General features: G+C 40.7%; 1 protein-coding gene across 1 annotated transcript in view; it reads right to left on the reverse strand.

Moving 5' to 3' along the window:
• Nucleotides 1-14888, reverse strand: part of LOC125113481 (phospholipid-transporting ATPase IB-like) — a 168777-nt gene that overhangs the window by 96115 nt on the left and 57774 nt on the right. Inside the window, exons 13-19 of the mRNA XM_047756226.1 lie at nt 12744-12871; nt 11669-11746; nt 8935-9023; nt 8627-8668; nt 8077-8152; nt 6417-6522; nt 5744-5826 (exon numbers count right to left, since the gene is read on the reverse strand). Coding sequence (XP_047612182.1) covers nt 5744-5826; nt 6417-6522; nt 8077-8152; nt 8627-8668; nt 8935-9023; nt 11669-11746; nt 12744-12871 — 602 coding nt within the window. The remainder of the gene's footprint in view (nt 1-5743; nt 5827-6416; nt 6523-8076; nt 8153-8626; nt 8669-8934; nt 9024-11668; nt 11747-12743; nt 12872-14888) is intronic.

Here is a 14888-nt window from a genome sequence, read left to right on the forward strand (position 1 = left end):
ATGTGGCTCAGATGTGGTGTTGCCGTGACTACAGCCTAGGCCTCAGCTGCAGCTCCAATGTGACCCCTAACCCAGGAACTTCCATATGCCTCAGGTGGAATAAAAACTTTTTTAATAAATAAATTAAAAAATAGATATCAAAGCCTATGGTTAGGGCTCATCAAGACAGAATATATATATATAGCAGGGTGAATAAATCAATATAATGAAAGAACTCACCAAAAAATAGAAATGTTTTCATTCTTCATAGGGAAAAAATAATGTATTTCCTGAGAGGTTGATGATTCTAATTCTTTGGAATGGTTCACTTTTATTGAGCACTTTCTCTGCATCAAGCACTAATTCCAGTGACTTTATATATATTAATTCATTTAATATCCCCAAGGACCATATTACAAGTGTGATGAGAAAATTGGAGCAAACACAGAGAAGTTAAGGAGCATGACCCAGAAAAGTGGCTGGGCGAGTGTGGGGCGAGGCAGGCATCCCCGGAAATGGACTCCGAGCACCTACTCTGAGCCGCTGTGTATGTGCATCTCTATGGAAGAGCAGGTGCACATACCCCTGTGTTCACTGCAGCACTGTTCACAATAGCCAAGACACGGAAACAACCCAAGTGTCCGTCCACAGATGAATGGATTAAGATGAGGTACATATGAACAATGGAATACTACTCAGCCATAAAAAGAACAAAATAATGCCATTTGCAACAACATGGATGGAACTAGAGAGTCTCATACTAAGTGAAGTAAGTCAGAAAGAAAAAGACAAATATCATATGATATTACTTATATATAGAATCTAAAATATGGCACAGACAGAAAAACTATTCCAAGAGATAATAGCCGAAAACTTCCCTAACATGGGGAAAGGAACCACTCACTCAAATCCAGGAAGCACGAGTACCATACAAAATAAACCCAAGGAGGAACACCCCGAGACACATATTAATCAAACTGACCAAAATTAAACACAAAGAGAAAATCTTGGAAGCAGCTAGGGAAAAGAAACAAATAACATACAAGGGAACCCCGATAAGGTTATAGGCAGATTTTTCAGCAGAAACTCTGCAGGCCAGAAGGGAGTGGCATGATATACTCAACATGATGAAAGGAAAAAACCTCCAACCAAGATTACTCTACCCAGCAAGGCTCTCCTTCAGATTTGAAGGAGAAATCAAAACCTTCTCACATAAGCAAAAGCTGAGAGAATTCAGCAACACTAAACCAGCCTTACAACAAATACTAAAGGAACTTCTCTAGGCAGAAAAGAACAAGAGAAGAAGGAAAGGAAAAAGAGCAGCAAAAACAAATCCAAAGTAATTAATAAAATGGCAATAAGAACACACATATCAATAATTACCTTAAATGTGAATGGACTAAACGCCCCAGCCAAAAGACACAGACTGGCTGAATGCATACAAAAACAAGTTCCATATATATGCTGTCCTCAAGAGACCCACTTCACTTCTAGGGACACATACAAATTGAAAGGGAGAGGATGGAAGAAAATATTTCATGCAAACGGGGATCAAAAGAAAGCTCGAGTAGCAATACTCATATCAGACAAAACAGACTTTAAAATGAAGAATATTTTCAGGGACAAAGAAGGGGACACTACATAATGATCAAAGGATCAATCCAAGAAGATGTTATAACAATTTTAAATATCTACGCACCCAACACAGGTTCACCACAACATATAAGGCAACTGCTAACAACCTTAAAAGGACAAATCGACAATAACACAATCATAGTCGGGGACTTTAACACCCCACTGACAGCAATGGACAGATCAACCAGACAGAAAATCAATAAGGAAACACAGGCCCTGAATGACGCTTTAAACCAGATGGACCTAACAGACATTTATAGTACATTCCATCCAAAAGCAACAGAATACACATTCTTCTCAAGTGCACATGGAACATTCTCTAAGATTGATCATATCCTGGGCTATAAATCCAACCTCGGTAACTTTAAGAAAACTGAAATCATATCAAGCATCTTTTCCGACCAGCTGATTATGACTGGAAATCAACAACAAGAAAAAAACTGCAAAAAACACAAATACGTGGAGACTCAACAACATGCTACTAAACAACCAATGGATCACTGAAGAAATCAAAGAGGAAATTAAAAAATACCTGGCAGCAAATGACAATGAAGATATGACACTCCAAAACCTGTGGGATGCAGCAAAAGCCCTTCTAAGAGGAAAGTTTATAGCAATACAAGCCCACCTCAGGAAACAAGAAAAAGCCCAAATAAACAAGCTAACTTTACATCTAAAGCAGCTCATGAGAGAAGAACAGACAAGACCTAAAGTTAGAAGGAAAGAAATCATAAAGGTCAGAGCAGAAATCAATGAAATAGAAACAAAGAAAACCATAGAAAAGATCAATGAAACGAAAAGCTGGTTCTTTGAAAAGATCAACAAAATTGATAAACCCCTAGCCAGACTTATCAAGCAACAAAGAGAGAGGACTCTAATCAATAAAATTAGAAATGAAAAAGGAGAAGTAACAACGGACATCACAGAAATACAAAGGCTCATAAGAGACTACTATATGCAACTATATGCCAGTAAAATGGAAAACCTAGAAGAAATGGACAAATTCTCAGAAAAGTACAATCTTCCACGACTAAACCAAGATGAAATAGAAAAGATGAATGAACCAATCACAAGAACTGAAATTGAAACTGTGATTTTAAAACTTCCAACAAACAAAAGTCCAGGACCAGATGGCTTCACAGGCGAATTCTATCCAACATTTAGAGAAGAGCTAACCACCTCTCCTTCTGAAACTATTTCAAAAAATTGCAGAAGAAGGGATACTCCCAAACTCATTCTATGAGGCCACCATCACCCTGGTACCAAAATCAGACAAAGACTCCACAAAAAAAGAAAACTACAGGCCAATTTCACTAATGAACATCGATGCAAAAATCCTCAACAAAATACTAGCAAACCAACAATACATTAAAAGGATTGTACATCATGATCAAGTGGGATTTATCCCAGGGATGCAAGGGTTCTTCGATATCCACAAATCCATCAGTGTGAAACACCACATTAACAAACTGAAGAATGAAAACCAGAGAATCTTCTCAATAGATGCAGGGAAAAGCTTTTGACAAAATCCAACACCCATTTCTGACAAAAACCCTTCAGAAAGTGGGCATAACGGGAACCTACCTCAACATGATAAAGGCCATATACGACAAACCCACAGCGAACATCATTCTCAATGGTGAAAAGCTGAAAGAATTCCCGCTGAGATCAGCAACAAGACAAGGATGTCCGCTCTCGCCACTACTCTTCAACATAGTTCTGGAAGTCCTAGCCACAGCAATCAGAGAAGTAAAAGACATAAAAGGAATCCAAATTGGAAAGGAAGAAGAAAAACTATCCCTATTTGCAGATGACATGATACTATACCTAGAGAATCCTAAAGACTACCAGAAAACTGTTAGAGCTCATCCACGAATTTGGCAAAGTTGCAGAATACAAAATCAATACACAGAAATCGACGGCATTTCTATACACTAACAATGAAAGAGCAGAAAAGGAAATTAGGGAAGCAATCCCATTTACCATCGAATCCAAAAAAATAAAATACCTAGGAGTAAACCTACCTAAAGAGACAAAAGACCTGTACTCTGAAAACTATAAGCCACTGATGAAAGAAATCAAAGATGATGCAAATAGATGGAAAGATATACCATGCTCGTGGATTGGAAGAGTTAATATTATCAAAATGACTTTACTACCTAAGGCAATCTACAGATTCAATGCGATCCCTATCAAATTACCAAGGACTTTTTTCACAGAACTTGAACAAAATATTTTAAAGTTTGTTTGGAAGCACCAAAGACCCAGAGTAGCCAAAGAATCCTGAAAAAGAAAAATGGAGCTGGAGGTATCAGGCTCCTGGACTTCAGACTATACTACAAAGCAACAATTATCAAAACTGCATGGTACTGGCACAACAACAGAAATATAGATCAGTGGAACAGGATAGAAAGCCCAGAATTAAACCCACATACCTATGGCCAACTGATCTAGGACAAAGGAGGCAAGAATATACAATGGAAAAGAGACAGCTTGTTCAATAAGTGGTGCTGGGAAAACTGGACAGCCGCATGGAAAAGAATGAAATTAGAACACCCCCTAACACCATACACAAAAATCAACTCCAAATGGATTGAAGACCTAGATATAAGACCAGACACTATAAAACTCCTAGAGGAAAACATAGGCCAAACACTCTATGACATAAATGACAGCAACATCTTCTCAGACCACCTATCAGAGTATTGACAACAAAAAGAAAAATAAACAAATGGGACCTACTCAAACTTCAAAGTTTCTGCACAGCAAAGGAAACCCTAAACAACACAAAAAGACAACCCACAGAATGGGAGAAAATCTTTGCAAGTGAATCAACTGACAAGGGATTAATCTCCAAAATTTATAAACAACTTCTGCAGCTCCATACCAAAAAAACAAACAACTCCATCAAAAAATGGGCAGAAGATCTAAACAGACATACAGATGGCCAAGAAACACATGAAAAGATGTTCAACATCACTCATTATTAGAGAGATGCAAATCAAAACCACTCTGAGGTACCAGCCAGAATGGCCATCATCCAAAAGTCTACAAACAATAAGTGCTGGAGAGGGTGTGGAGAAAAAGGAACACTAGTACACTGTTGGTAGGATTGTACATTGGTGCAACCCCTGTGGAAAGCAGTATGGAAATTCCTCAGAAAACTAAACATAGAAATATCATTTGATCCAGCAATCCCATTCCTGGGCATCTACCCAGAGAAAACCATGACTCGCAAAGACACATGTACTCCGATGTTCACTGCAGCACTATTTACAATAGCCAAGACATGGAAACAACCTAAATGTCCATCGACAGAGGAGTGGATCAAGAAGATGTGGTACATATACACAATGGAATATTACTCAGCCATTAAAATGAATGAAATACCAGCATTTTTTTCAACATGGATGGACCTAGAAACTATCCTGCTAAGTGAGGTCAGCCATACAGTGAGACACCAACATCAAATACTTTCACTGACATGTGGAATCTGAAAAAAGGACAGAATGAAATTCTCTGCAGAACAGATGTTGACTCACAGACATTGAAAAACTTATGGTCCCTGGAGGAGACAGTTTGGGGGGTGGGGGGATGTGCTTGGGCTGTGGGATGGAAATCCTGCGAAATCAGATTGTTATGATCATTATACAACTACAGATGTGATCAATTCATTTGAGTAATAAAAAAAGTAAAAAAATAAAAATAAATAAATAAATAAATTTTTAAAATAAAATATGGTACAAAACGAACCCGTCTACAGAAGAGAAACAAACTCATGGACATGGAGAAAATACTGATGGTTGCCAAGGGGGAGAGGGAGGGGGTGGGATGGACTGGGATTTGGGGGTTAGTAGATGCAAACTCTTGCCTTTGGAGTGAATAAGCAATGAGGTCCTGCTGTACAGCACAGGGAACTATATCCAATCATGTGTGACAGAATATGATGGAAGATAATATGAGAACAAGAATGTATATATATGGAAACTGGGTCACTTTGCTGTATACAGCAGAAACTGACAGAACACTGTAAATCAACCACAGTTTAAAAAACTTTTAAAAAGAAACATATAGCAAAAAACGAGCAGGTACACACCAACCCTTGGAAAGCACACAGGGTGCTACTCACAGCTTCGATGGTGACAGAGTACGGCGTCCGTGCAGTGAAAACAAAGCCAAGTTTCTTCGCCCCTTTCACTAAAGCTGCTTCATCTGTCAATAGAACGTCCGGATCAACGGAGACTGAGCAAATGTGTTAACACCGAATTTGACTGAATTGAGATTTCTGTTGCCCAGCACTAAAATATCACGTCACTCTTTAAAACATGGCTTTTTTGATCCAAATGCACTTATGTGTGCCTCTAGGTAAGAGACAGTGTTCACAGGAGAGGAAATTGGGTGAAATAGGGCCTCTTTCAGTGGGACGAAGAACAGTTCACCCTCCTGGCAGTGACACGTTTTTGTGCTGAACCCCGTGGTCCGCCCTGTTCTCTGCACCACTGGGAGCACCTCCTTCAAGTGCTGCAGGCCGTCCGCTCCCACTGCCTTGTTACTGATGGTAACGGCCACCTGCTCCCGGCCCAAGAGCCACGCCTGCCAGCCTTCCTGGGCACATTTCAGGTGTGCGGACGGTGGAGCCCTAGAGCTGCAGAGTGGCTCCGGGCTGCTCTGTACCATGAATGCCCCTGACTGGTGAGAATTTCAGGGAGACACAAAGAGAGGATCCATCAGGGGACCAGTGAGGGCATCACTTCTTCTGCAGGCCCATCCCTGCCAGCTGCTCTACAGCTCACAGCACCTACCTGGAGAGGAGGCCTGGTAGCTTATATTATTTCCATCTCTCTCAGGAACAACAGTGTGGCACACGCTTAACAGGAAGAGAAATTCCTTTATATATTCTTTCGTGGGCTGCAAAAGAGAGACAGCACTAGTGAGTCCCTTCCCATGTCCTGCCACATATGTGAGTCATATGCAACCAGAAATTAGTACCAGCTGTTTCACTTCAGGTCCAAAGAGAGTCAGGCACTAGCTAAAAATCACTCCATGTGTTCAAAGTGTGTTCCGGGAGTGGGCACTGAGTTGGGGACAAGGCAGGGGGCTGGGGAGACCTCAGGGAGCAGGGTGGCCCTGCTCTCTTGGAGCTTCTGTTCTCCTTGGGGATTCAGGTTCTCTCAAAGCTGCAGGAAACAGGGAGGGGCTGTGAGAGAGAAGATGGGGGCCTAGTTTAGGTAGGTGGTCAGGGAAAAAGAAACATATTCAAATATTTAAATTAAGCCCCAAGTGGAAAGGTCAGTCATGGGTGTGGGTTCTCATGTGTCAGTGGTACACAGGAGGCAAAGGATGTAGCATCTTCCCAGGCCCCAAAGTCAGGACACCGATACATTGTGGAGCTTCAAGACAAGAGTGACTCCAGGCATTCCCGTCGTGGTTCAGTACTTAATGAATCCGACTAGGAACCACGAGGTTGCGGGTTTGATCCCTGCCCTTGCTCAATGGGTCAAGATCCGGTGTTGCTGTGAGCTGTGGTGTAGGTTGCAGACACAGCTTGGATCCCGTGTTACTGTGGCTCTGGCATAGGCTGGCAGCTACAGCTCTGATTCGACCCCTAGCCTGGGAACCTCCATATGCCGCGGGAGCGGCCCAAGAAATGGAAAAAAAAAAGGCAAAAAAAAAGTGACTCCGACATCTTGACCATGGGGACCAATCACAGAGAATGAGGCTGGGCAGAGACGGCACCACAACACTGAGGTCGAGATTTTATCTCCAGTGTGGTGCCAGTTCTCAGAAGGGTCTTGAGCAAAGGAGGAACATGGATAGATCTGTGTTTTTAAAGATCACTTTTATTTTTAAGAAGGTAAGATTTCAAATCAGATCAGTACTTTAAAATAGGTAAGTGAGAATACTGGTAGCATGTGATCAAATCAAAAAGTTTCAAAGCGGATCGAGACAGGATTACACAGCTGGCTACACAGCAGAGCATTCTTGTGTGTCTGAAGTCACCCACACGCGTGTTCATGGCTCGGCTCAGAATACGATGTAAAACCTCTTGCTTACTACATGGACACCAAAGATAAATTTCAAGACTCTGAAGTTCCTGTCTTGGCGCAGCAGAAACAAATCCCACTGGGAACCATGAGGTTGCAGGTTTGATCCCTGGCCTCGCTCAGTGGGTTAAGGATCTGGCGTTGCCATGGGCTGTGTTGTAGGTCACAGACGCAGCTTGGATCTGGCATTGCTGTGGCTGTGGTGTAGGTCGGCAGCTGTGGCTCCAATTGGACCCCTAGCCTGGGAACCTCCATGTGCCACGGTATAGCCCTAAAAAGACAAAAGACAAAAAACAAAACAAAAAGACTCCCTCTCTCTTCCTGTGCTCAGAAGACCACACCTTTTAGGAAACCATATGCATGTTTTCAAGGTCTACAGCATTTCCCTGCTGACCTAGAGTGAACACAGCAAACTTACATGGTCCTCTTCAAAGTTCTCCAGTAATTTTGGGTCACTGAATTCAGAGGACTCTGTGATGGGACAAGCACAATCACTGAGGAAGAAAAAATAAGATTCATTTCAACTGAAAGTTCCTGGTGGCACCCATCAGTCATCAAACAGATCTACGTTGACTCTACCCCATGTTCTGTTTTCACCAAGTCACACTTACAACTAGAAAATTCTTAGAGGTCTGGAAAACTATCCATTCTCGTGGACCTCGGGCTGCAAAATGGCATCTGAAGACACCTCACCTTGTGTTGGAGACTCTATGGTTTTACAGAGTTTGAGGTGGAGTAACCTGCCACCAAGGCAGTCAGCTGAGGTCTAGATTTCAGGTTCTTTGAATACCACATGGGAAAGATCTATGCAGGGGAACCTCCTGGGAACTTGCCACTAAGGTCTGGACAAGGAGGCTGTGCTAATTGTACATCCCTGCTCCAGCACTGATTTAAAAAAAAAAAAAAAAAAAGTCCATTGCAAGGGAAAAGGAACACAGGCAAAGGAGAAAAGGATGTTATCTCCTTACCTTGAGTTTTCTTCATCAACGTCATTTCTGTCTGACTGGTTTCTAAGGGAAATGAGGGAGGAAATACGATGGTTAAAAGGCCATAAAAACAAAACTCTTTAGGAATTCTCATCATGTGTAAAAGCAGATGTAAAAACAGTTTTTTAAAAAAACGCATGTTTTCATTTAAGGTGTAGGAAGTCGCAGTCTCATTCAGATACAGCTATAGGATTAGAAGTTCAGGTAAGTTCTGGAGTAAGTAAAGGCTTATTAATTTTTTAAGAAAAAAACGAGACTTTCTAACAGAGTATGGCAATAAAAACACTTACCCATAAATTATACCAGCAATGGTACACTTCTTAAATGTCATAATATTACAAGTGAGGGTTCCTGTTTTATCAGAGAATAAGTATTTCACCTACACAAAGAAGAAATACATTTTAAATTTAACTAAAAATACACACAATGGAATATTACTCAGCCATTAAAAGGAAAGAAATAACCGCATTTGCAGCAACATGGAAGGACCCAGAAATGATCATACAAAGTGAAGTCAGACAATGAGAGACCAACATCAAATGCTATCACTCACATGCGGAATCTTTAAAAAAGGAGACAATGAACCTCTTTGCAGAGCAGATACTGACTCACAGACTTTGAAAAACTTAGGGTTTCCAAATGAGAAAAGTTGGGGGGGAGTGGATTCACTGAGGGTTTGGGATGGAAATGCTATAAAATTTGGTTGTGATGATTGTGCACAACTATAAATGTAATAAAATTCATTGAGGAATTAAAAAATAAAATACATGGCAAGATTTTTAAAAAGAAAAAAGAAAAAAATTAACATGATAAGCAACTAAATGTGTACCTGGGTCACCATGCTGTACAGAAGGAAAAAAAAATAAAAAGTTTTAAAAACAATAAAATCAAATAAAATGGATTAAGAGAGAGCAAAGATAAGACAGCATTCTTTCCCTTTAAATCCTCAAAGGATGTGACTTTTTAGAAAACAAGAAGTCCAGTCTATTAGAATCCTATCTTTAATACTTATACTTCCTTCAGAGGCCATATTCTTCTCTGTTTTACACGAGAGGCAAAATTCTATAGAAATACGCAAAGTAAACCTCAAGGCATCAAACCTAAGAAATTCAGAAGTCCAGGTTCATTTTCCAGCCACAAGAAACCTCATTAAAAGAATCGAGAAAACAGTAACTAGGTAAGTAGATGTTGATATATGGATGCGTATGTATACCCCAGATGAGAGCGAAAACCAAATTCAAAGCCATCTGAATCGTGACAACAAGAGCAATGCTCAGCCTGTAGGCGATCCTTTCTGTCCAAGGGACACTGCAAAGCAGTGTGTAGTTAAACAGTTTTACGATCTTCGCAATATCTGGAAAGAAGAGATGGATACTAACTACTGTTAAATAAAGTCACCAAAAATGATAATAAAAGGCATAAGCCTTCATGCACATTTACCTGTTTTTATTTTTAGGAACACAACTGATTTTTGTATACTGCTTTGGTAGCATGCACCTTTGATGGATTCGTTGATTAGTGCTTACAGGCTTAGGGTTTTCTATGCATGTTATGTCTTCTGCTAAAAGAGACAGCTTTAATTCTTCCTTTCCGACTTGGATGCCTTTTACTTACTTTTCTTGCCTAACTGCTATGGCGAGGACTTCCAGTACTAAGTTGAATCAAAGTAGCAAGTGTGGGCATCCTTATTACATCTGTGATCTTACAGGGAGAACTTTCAATTGTTCACTGAGTGTAATTTTAACCGTGAGCTTGTCATATTTAGCCTTCATTGTGGTGAGGCGTGTTCCCTCCATACTCACTTGTTGAAATTTTTATCAGACACAGATGCTGAATTTGGTCAAAGGTTTTTTTGCACCTATTGAGATGACTATATGATTTTTATCCTTCATTTTATTAATGTGGAATATCACATGAGCTGATTTGTGGTGTTGAACCAGCCTTATTCACAGAATAAGTCATCGTGAGGTACGATCCTTTTAATGTGTCACCGACTGGTTTGCTAATACTTTGCAGAGGATTTCTGCAACCAAGTTTATCAGGGATATCAGTCTGTAATGTTCTTCTCTTGTGGTATCTGTGCCTCTGCTGATAAATGGTGAAAGCAGGATTCACACTCAAGAAGTTTAATTCCAAAATTCTGCTTTTGACCATAATTTATATGTGACCTCCAACTAACTGAAAGAGGGAAAATTATAATCTAGTAAATAGAGAGAGAGCGAGACAGAGGCAGAAAGAAAGAGACAGAGACAGACAACAAAAAGTAGATAGGAAAAAACAACAATTATAAGTCTTACTCCTTTAGGTCCTGTACAACTGTGAGAGTTGTTGTCATTTTCTCCCAGCTTTACTGCAGAATAATTGACAAATAATTGTGGGATCTTTTAAAACTGAATTTACACTCGTAAAGACGCCACTGTCACTTAAAGGGAAACCAATATCTGTGTCTCGGTAATCTGACATTATTCCCACCTCCTTCTACTGTACGGCAGGGATGAGAGGCCCAAGGCTACATTTCTCCCAATCTCTTGTCAGCACGTTAGATTCCACCATTGAGAAGAGTTTTTAGAAAAGAAATAGAAGCTCCATCACTTCCCTTCTGGCAGCTGTGAGCAGATACATGGGTTTGCCAGATGTGAAATTTTGTAACAGCTTTTGAATGCTTCCCTCTGGGTCACTTGCTTAGGGAAGCAGGAATATGGCCACCCCCCAGGTTCCAGGGTCTCTCTGGCTCCCTGAAAGCTAAATGAAACCCTGGGAGCTCCCAGCAACTTCTCCTGCCTATCCCTCTAGCTCTTTCACTCCTTCATAAGCACACAATAACCTATATTACGTCTGTCCCTTGCAACACGTGATGCAATATTATCAATATTTTGAACAAATTATATTTCTGAAGTTCCATGTGGATGTGATATTACCTGTAGACCATGGCTGAATTTGGAACTTTAACTCTGTACACACCCTCCCTAGATTCACCTTCTGTGAAGCTCCTATCACACTGCCCAGCCCTTAAGGGGCTCTCACCTGCCCGAGCTCCTCGTTAAGACTGGATGTTCTGGCCATGGCATAGACATCGTTTCTCTCATAATGCATATCTTCATCCTGCAGGGAACAAGACAGCCAAGCTACACAGTCAGAACTAAGCTCAAAAGTTTTCCAGGAAGGCTGTACTGCCAACTGATCTCCCAAGGTGCCCGGTATTTAGAAAGAATTCACAATGGAGAGTCTAAAATACGTGGGTTTGGACCCATACGTGCTAGTTTTTCACATATGTTGGCAGAGTCAATTCAGGAGAAGCAATGCCATGTGGAAAGAAAGATCAAGGTGGTGGGGATTTGAAAACCACAGCTCTGCCTCAGAAAGACTGTGTCTCAGCCTTGAGTGTGTCTTTGGAACTACATGTATCAAATGGGAGCAGTAACAGGGATGTCACAGCACTATTCATAGAGCCAGTGCAAAAACTCAATGGGAATGCATCTGAAAGCTCTTTGTCTAATTTTGTGGTTGCTAAAATAATATTCCCGTGAAAATGATGGTAGTTCATTGACATCTTGTGGGTATCATGTTCATGTGACAGCAAGAATTTTATTTCAAGGAAAATATTTCACAATACAATTAAAAGTTGTAACCCCACATTCAAAATGGAAAATTCATGCAGGCACAGCTTACAATGTACTAAATTCAGTCAACACATGGTTGTCACCTAAGAAAACCTTTCCTTAATTTGAAGGGATACTGGAAGGGCTTTGTTTGTCATTCTTGCCAAGATCTGTAAACCTACTGTAAGTCTACTGGACTCTCCTCCTTCATAAGTATTTTAAGTTTTAATGGTTGACTATTTCCCTACACTTGCTATGAGGCCACCAACTCCTAAATCTTTCTTTTTGGCTAGGGAAAAAATATGGAAAAAACTACATTGTCCTCAAGCAGGAAGCAGAGAGGCCCAGGCACTGCTTCACACCAAGGCTTGGCATGCCTTGCAAAGGTGCAGCTGGCCCATCAGCTGCATTGATCCATCGTAAGAACCTAAACAGATTCTTGAAACCAAAGCCAGAGCTCAAGAGAGATTTTTTTTAAACTTCCTGATTTTAATACTCACCCAGTTTATAAACATGGCCTGAATGGATTTCACAATTTCCAGAGTGACCAGAAGACTAATGGGGATGAGATTGTGGTACAAGATAATGAACATCAAAACGTCAAACCAAAAGCTGGGGGAACTGTGATCTGTGAAATAAAATCAGAGGAACCATGTTACCTTTATTCACTGTTGTTTGCATTGTTACATTTCAAGATTGTGGGGGTCTTCTCCATGAAAACTATTATTAACAGTATAATTATATGGACATAGACATAAAATGGTTTTCAAAATATTAGTTAAGCACCAACCAACCATGTAATAGGTGGTATGGGAAGCATCAAGATACACGATCTACTAAGAGATGGACCCTGTCCTCAGGGATGTAGGATTGAGAAGGTAGGATTGGATGTAGGATTGGATGCAGCTTGAGAAAGTAGGACAAGTCAGAAACTACAGCAAGATGAGTTCCATGACGGTGCTGAACATGAGCGTAGCGGCAACAATACAGGGTAGGGGGTGCAGGAAAGGGTCGCAGAGAGACTGCTGAGCAGAGTACTGAAGAAGGATTTTGTTAAATGCAGGAGATGAGGAGGAGGGGATGAGGAGGACTTTTTATCTGGAAGTAAGAGTGTGTTTCAAGTCAAAGAGATACTTATTGTAATGACTTTTTCAACTCAGGGAAAGAAGAAAAGGGAACCTCAGAAAAATGAATATGATGCTTAAACTGTAGTGATGCATTCATTTTCAAAGAAGTAGTATGTTTGAGGGAATAATTCTCCAATATGAATCCAACCCAATTTCATGCAAATTTACTTTAAAATATCTAGAAAATGCTCATGGGATCTATTTACACTGCTTTATATACCTGCATCTCAGGCTTACATGTTAAATTAATACAGTTGAGTTACAGGAGGAGGGTTGTAACTGAAAAGAGCTTCTCTGGGTGGAAGAGAAAAGCCCACAGCCAGAAACAAGAAAATTAGAAATGAGATGGCTCACCAGTAAAACAAACACAGTAAAGATAGGAATTCACCCACACACAAATATGACATCAAAACCAGCAATCATGAGAAGAGGAGAATACAAATGCAAGATGTTGGAAACGCATTTACAATTAAGAGACCAACAACTTAAAACAATCTTTTTTTTTGTCTTTTTTTGTTGTTGTTGTTATTGTTGTTGCTATTTCTTGGGCCGCTCCCGCGGCATACGGAGGTTCCCAGGCTAGGGGTCGAATCGGAGCTGTAGCCACCGGCCTACGCCAGAGCCACAGCAACGCGGGATCCGAGCCGAGTCTGCAACCTACACCACAGCTCACGGCAACGCCAGATCGTTAACCCACTGAGCAAGGGCAGGGACCGAACCCGCAACCTCATGGTTCCTAGTCGGATTCGTTAACCACTGCGCCACGACGGGAACTCCCTTAAAACAATCTTGTGTGACACGTGCACACGTGTGTGTGTGTGTGTGTGTGTGTGTGTGTGTACCCACACATATATCAAAACCTCATGGTAACCACACCCAAAAATCTACAATAGGTAAACAAATAAGAAAAAGCAATTCAAACAAAATAGTAGTCACCAAACCAAAAGAGAAGAAAACAAAAGAGAAAAAGAAGAAAAAAAAGACCAACAAAAACAAATCCAAAACAATTAACAAAATGGCAATACGGGAATTCCTGTCATGACACAGTGGTTAACGAATCCGAGTAGCATGAGTAGCATCCATGAGGATACGGGTTTTGTGCAAGACATGTTTCCTTGAAAACTCCATCTTGTCCTTTATCCCATCTTCTTGTCTTACTTTATCCCATCTTCCTTCTTGGAAAAACAGTCACAGTGCTGGTAAATGACTTAAGCTTAAGAGCAAAGACCTAAAGGCATAAGTGACTTAAGCTTGAGAACTGTTATGTGCCTAGAGGTCAGAGTAAGAGCTTAACCCTTTATCACCTAAGTGGCTTTCTAAATAGTAAAAGAACTTATATAATAGTAAACAAACCCTGTATCATCCACCCCATAGCCACTCCTCACTTGATCTCACAATAAAAGCAGTGTGGTTTCTTGAGGCGGCCGCTCTTGGTCCCTGAGACCTTGAGTCCCCGGCTCCCACCTTTACTTAAGATAAATGTCTCTGTGTCTTGTTTTATGTTAACTATTTTTCCTT

This window comes from Phacochoerus africanus, chromosome 13 (assembly GCF_016906955.1).
Source record: "Phacochoerus africanus isolate WHEZ1 chromosome 13, ROS_Pafr_v1, whole genome shotgun sequence".
NCBI classification, from domain to species: domain Eukaryota; kingdom Metazoa; phylum Chordata; class Mammalia; order Artiodactyla; family Suidae; genus Phacochoerus; species Phacochoerus africanus.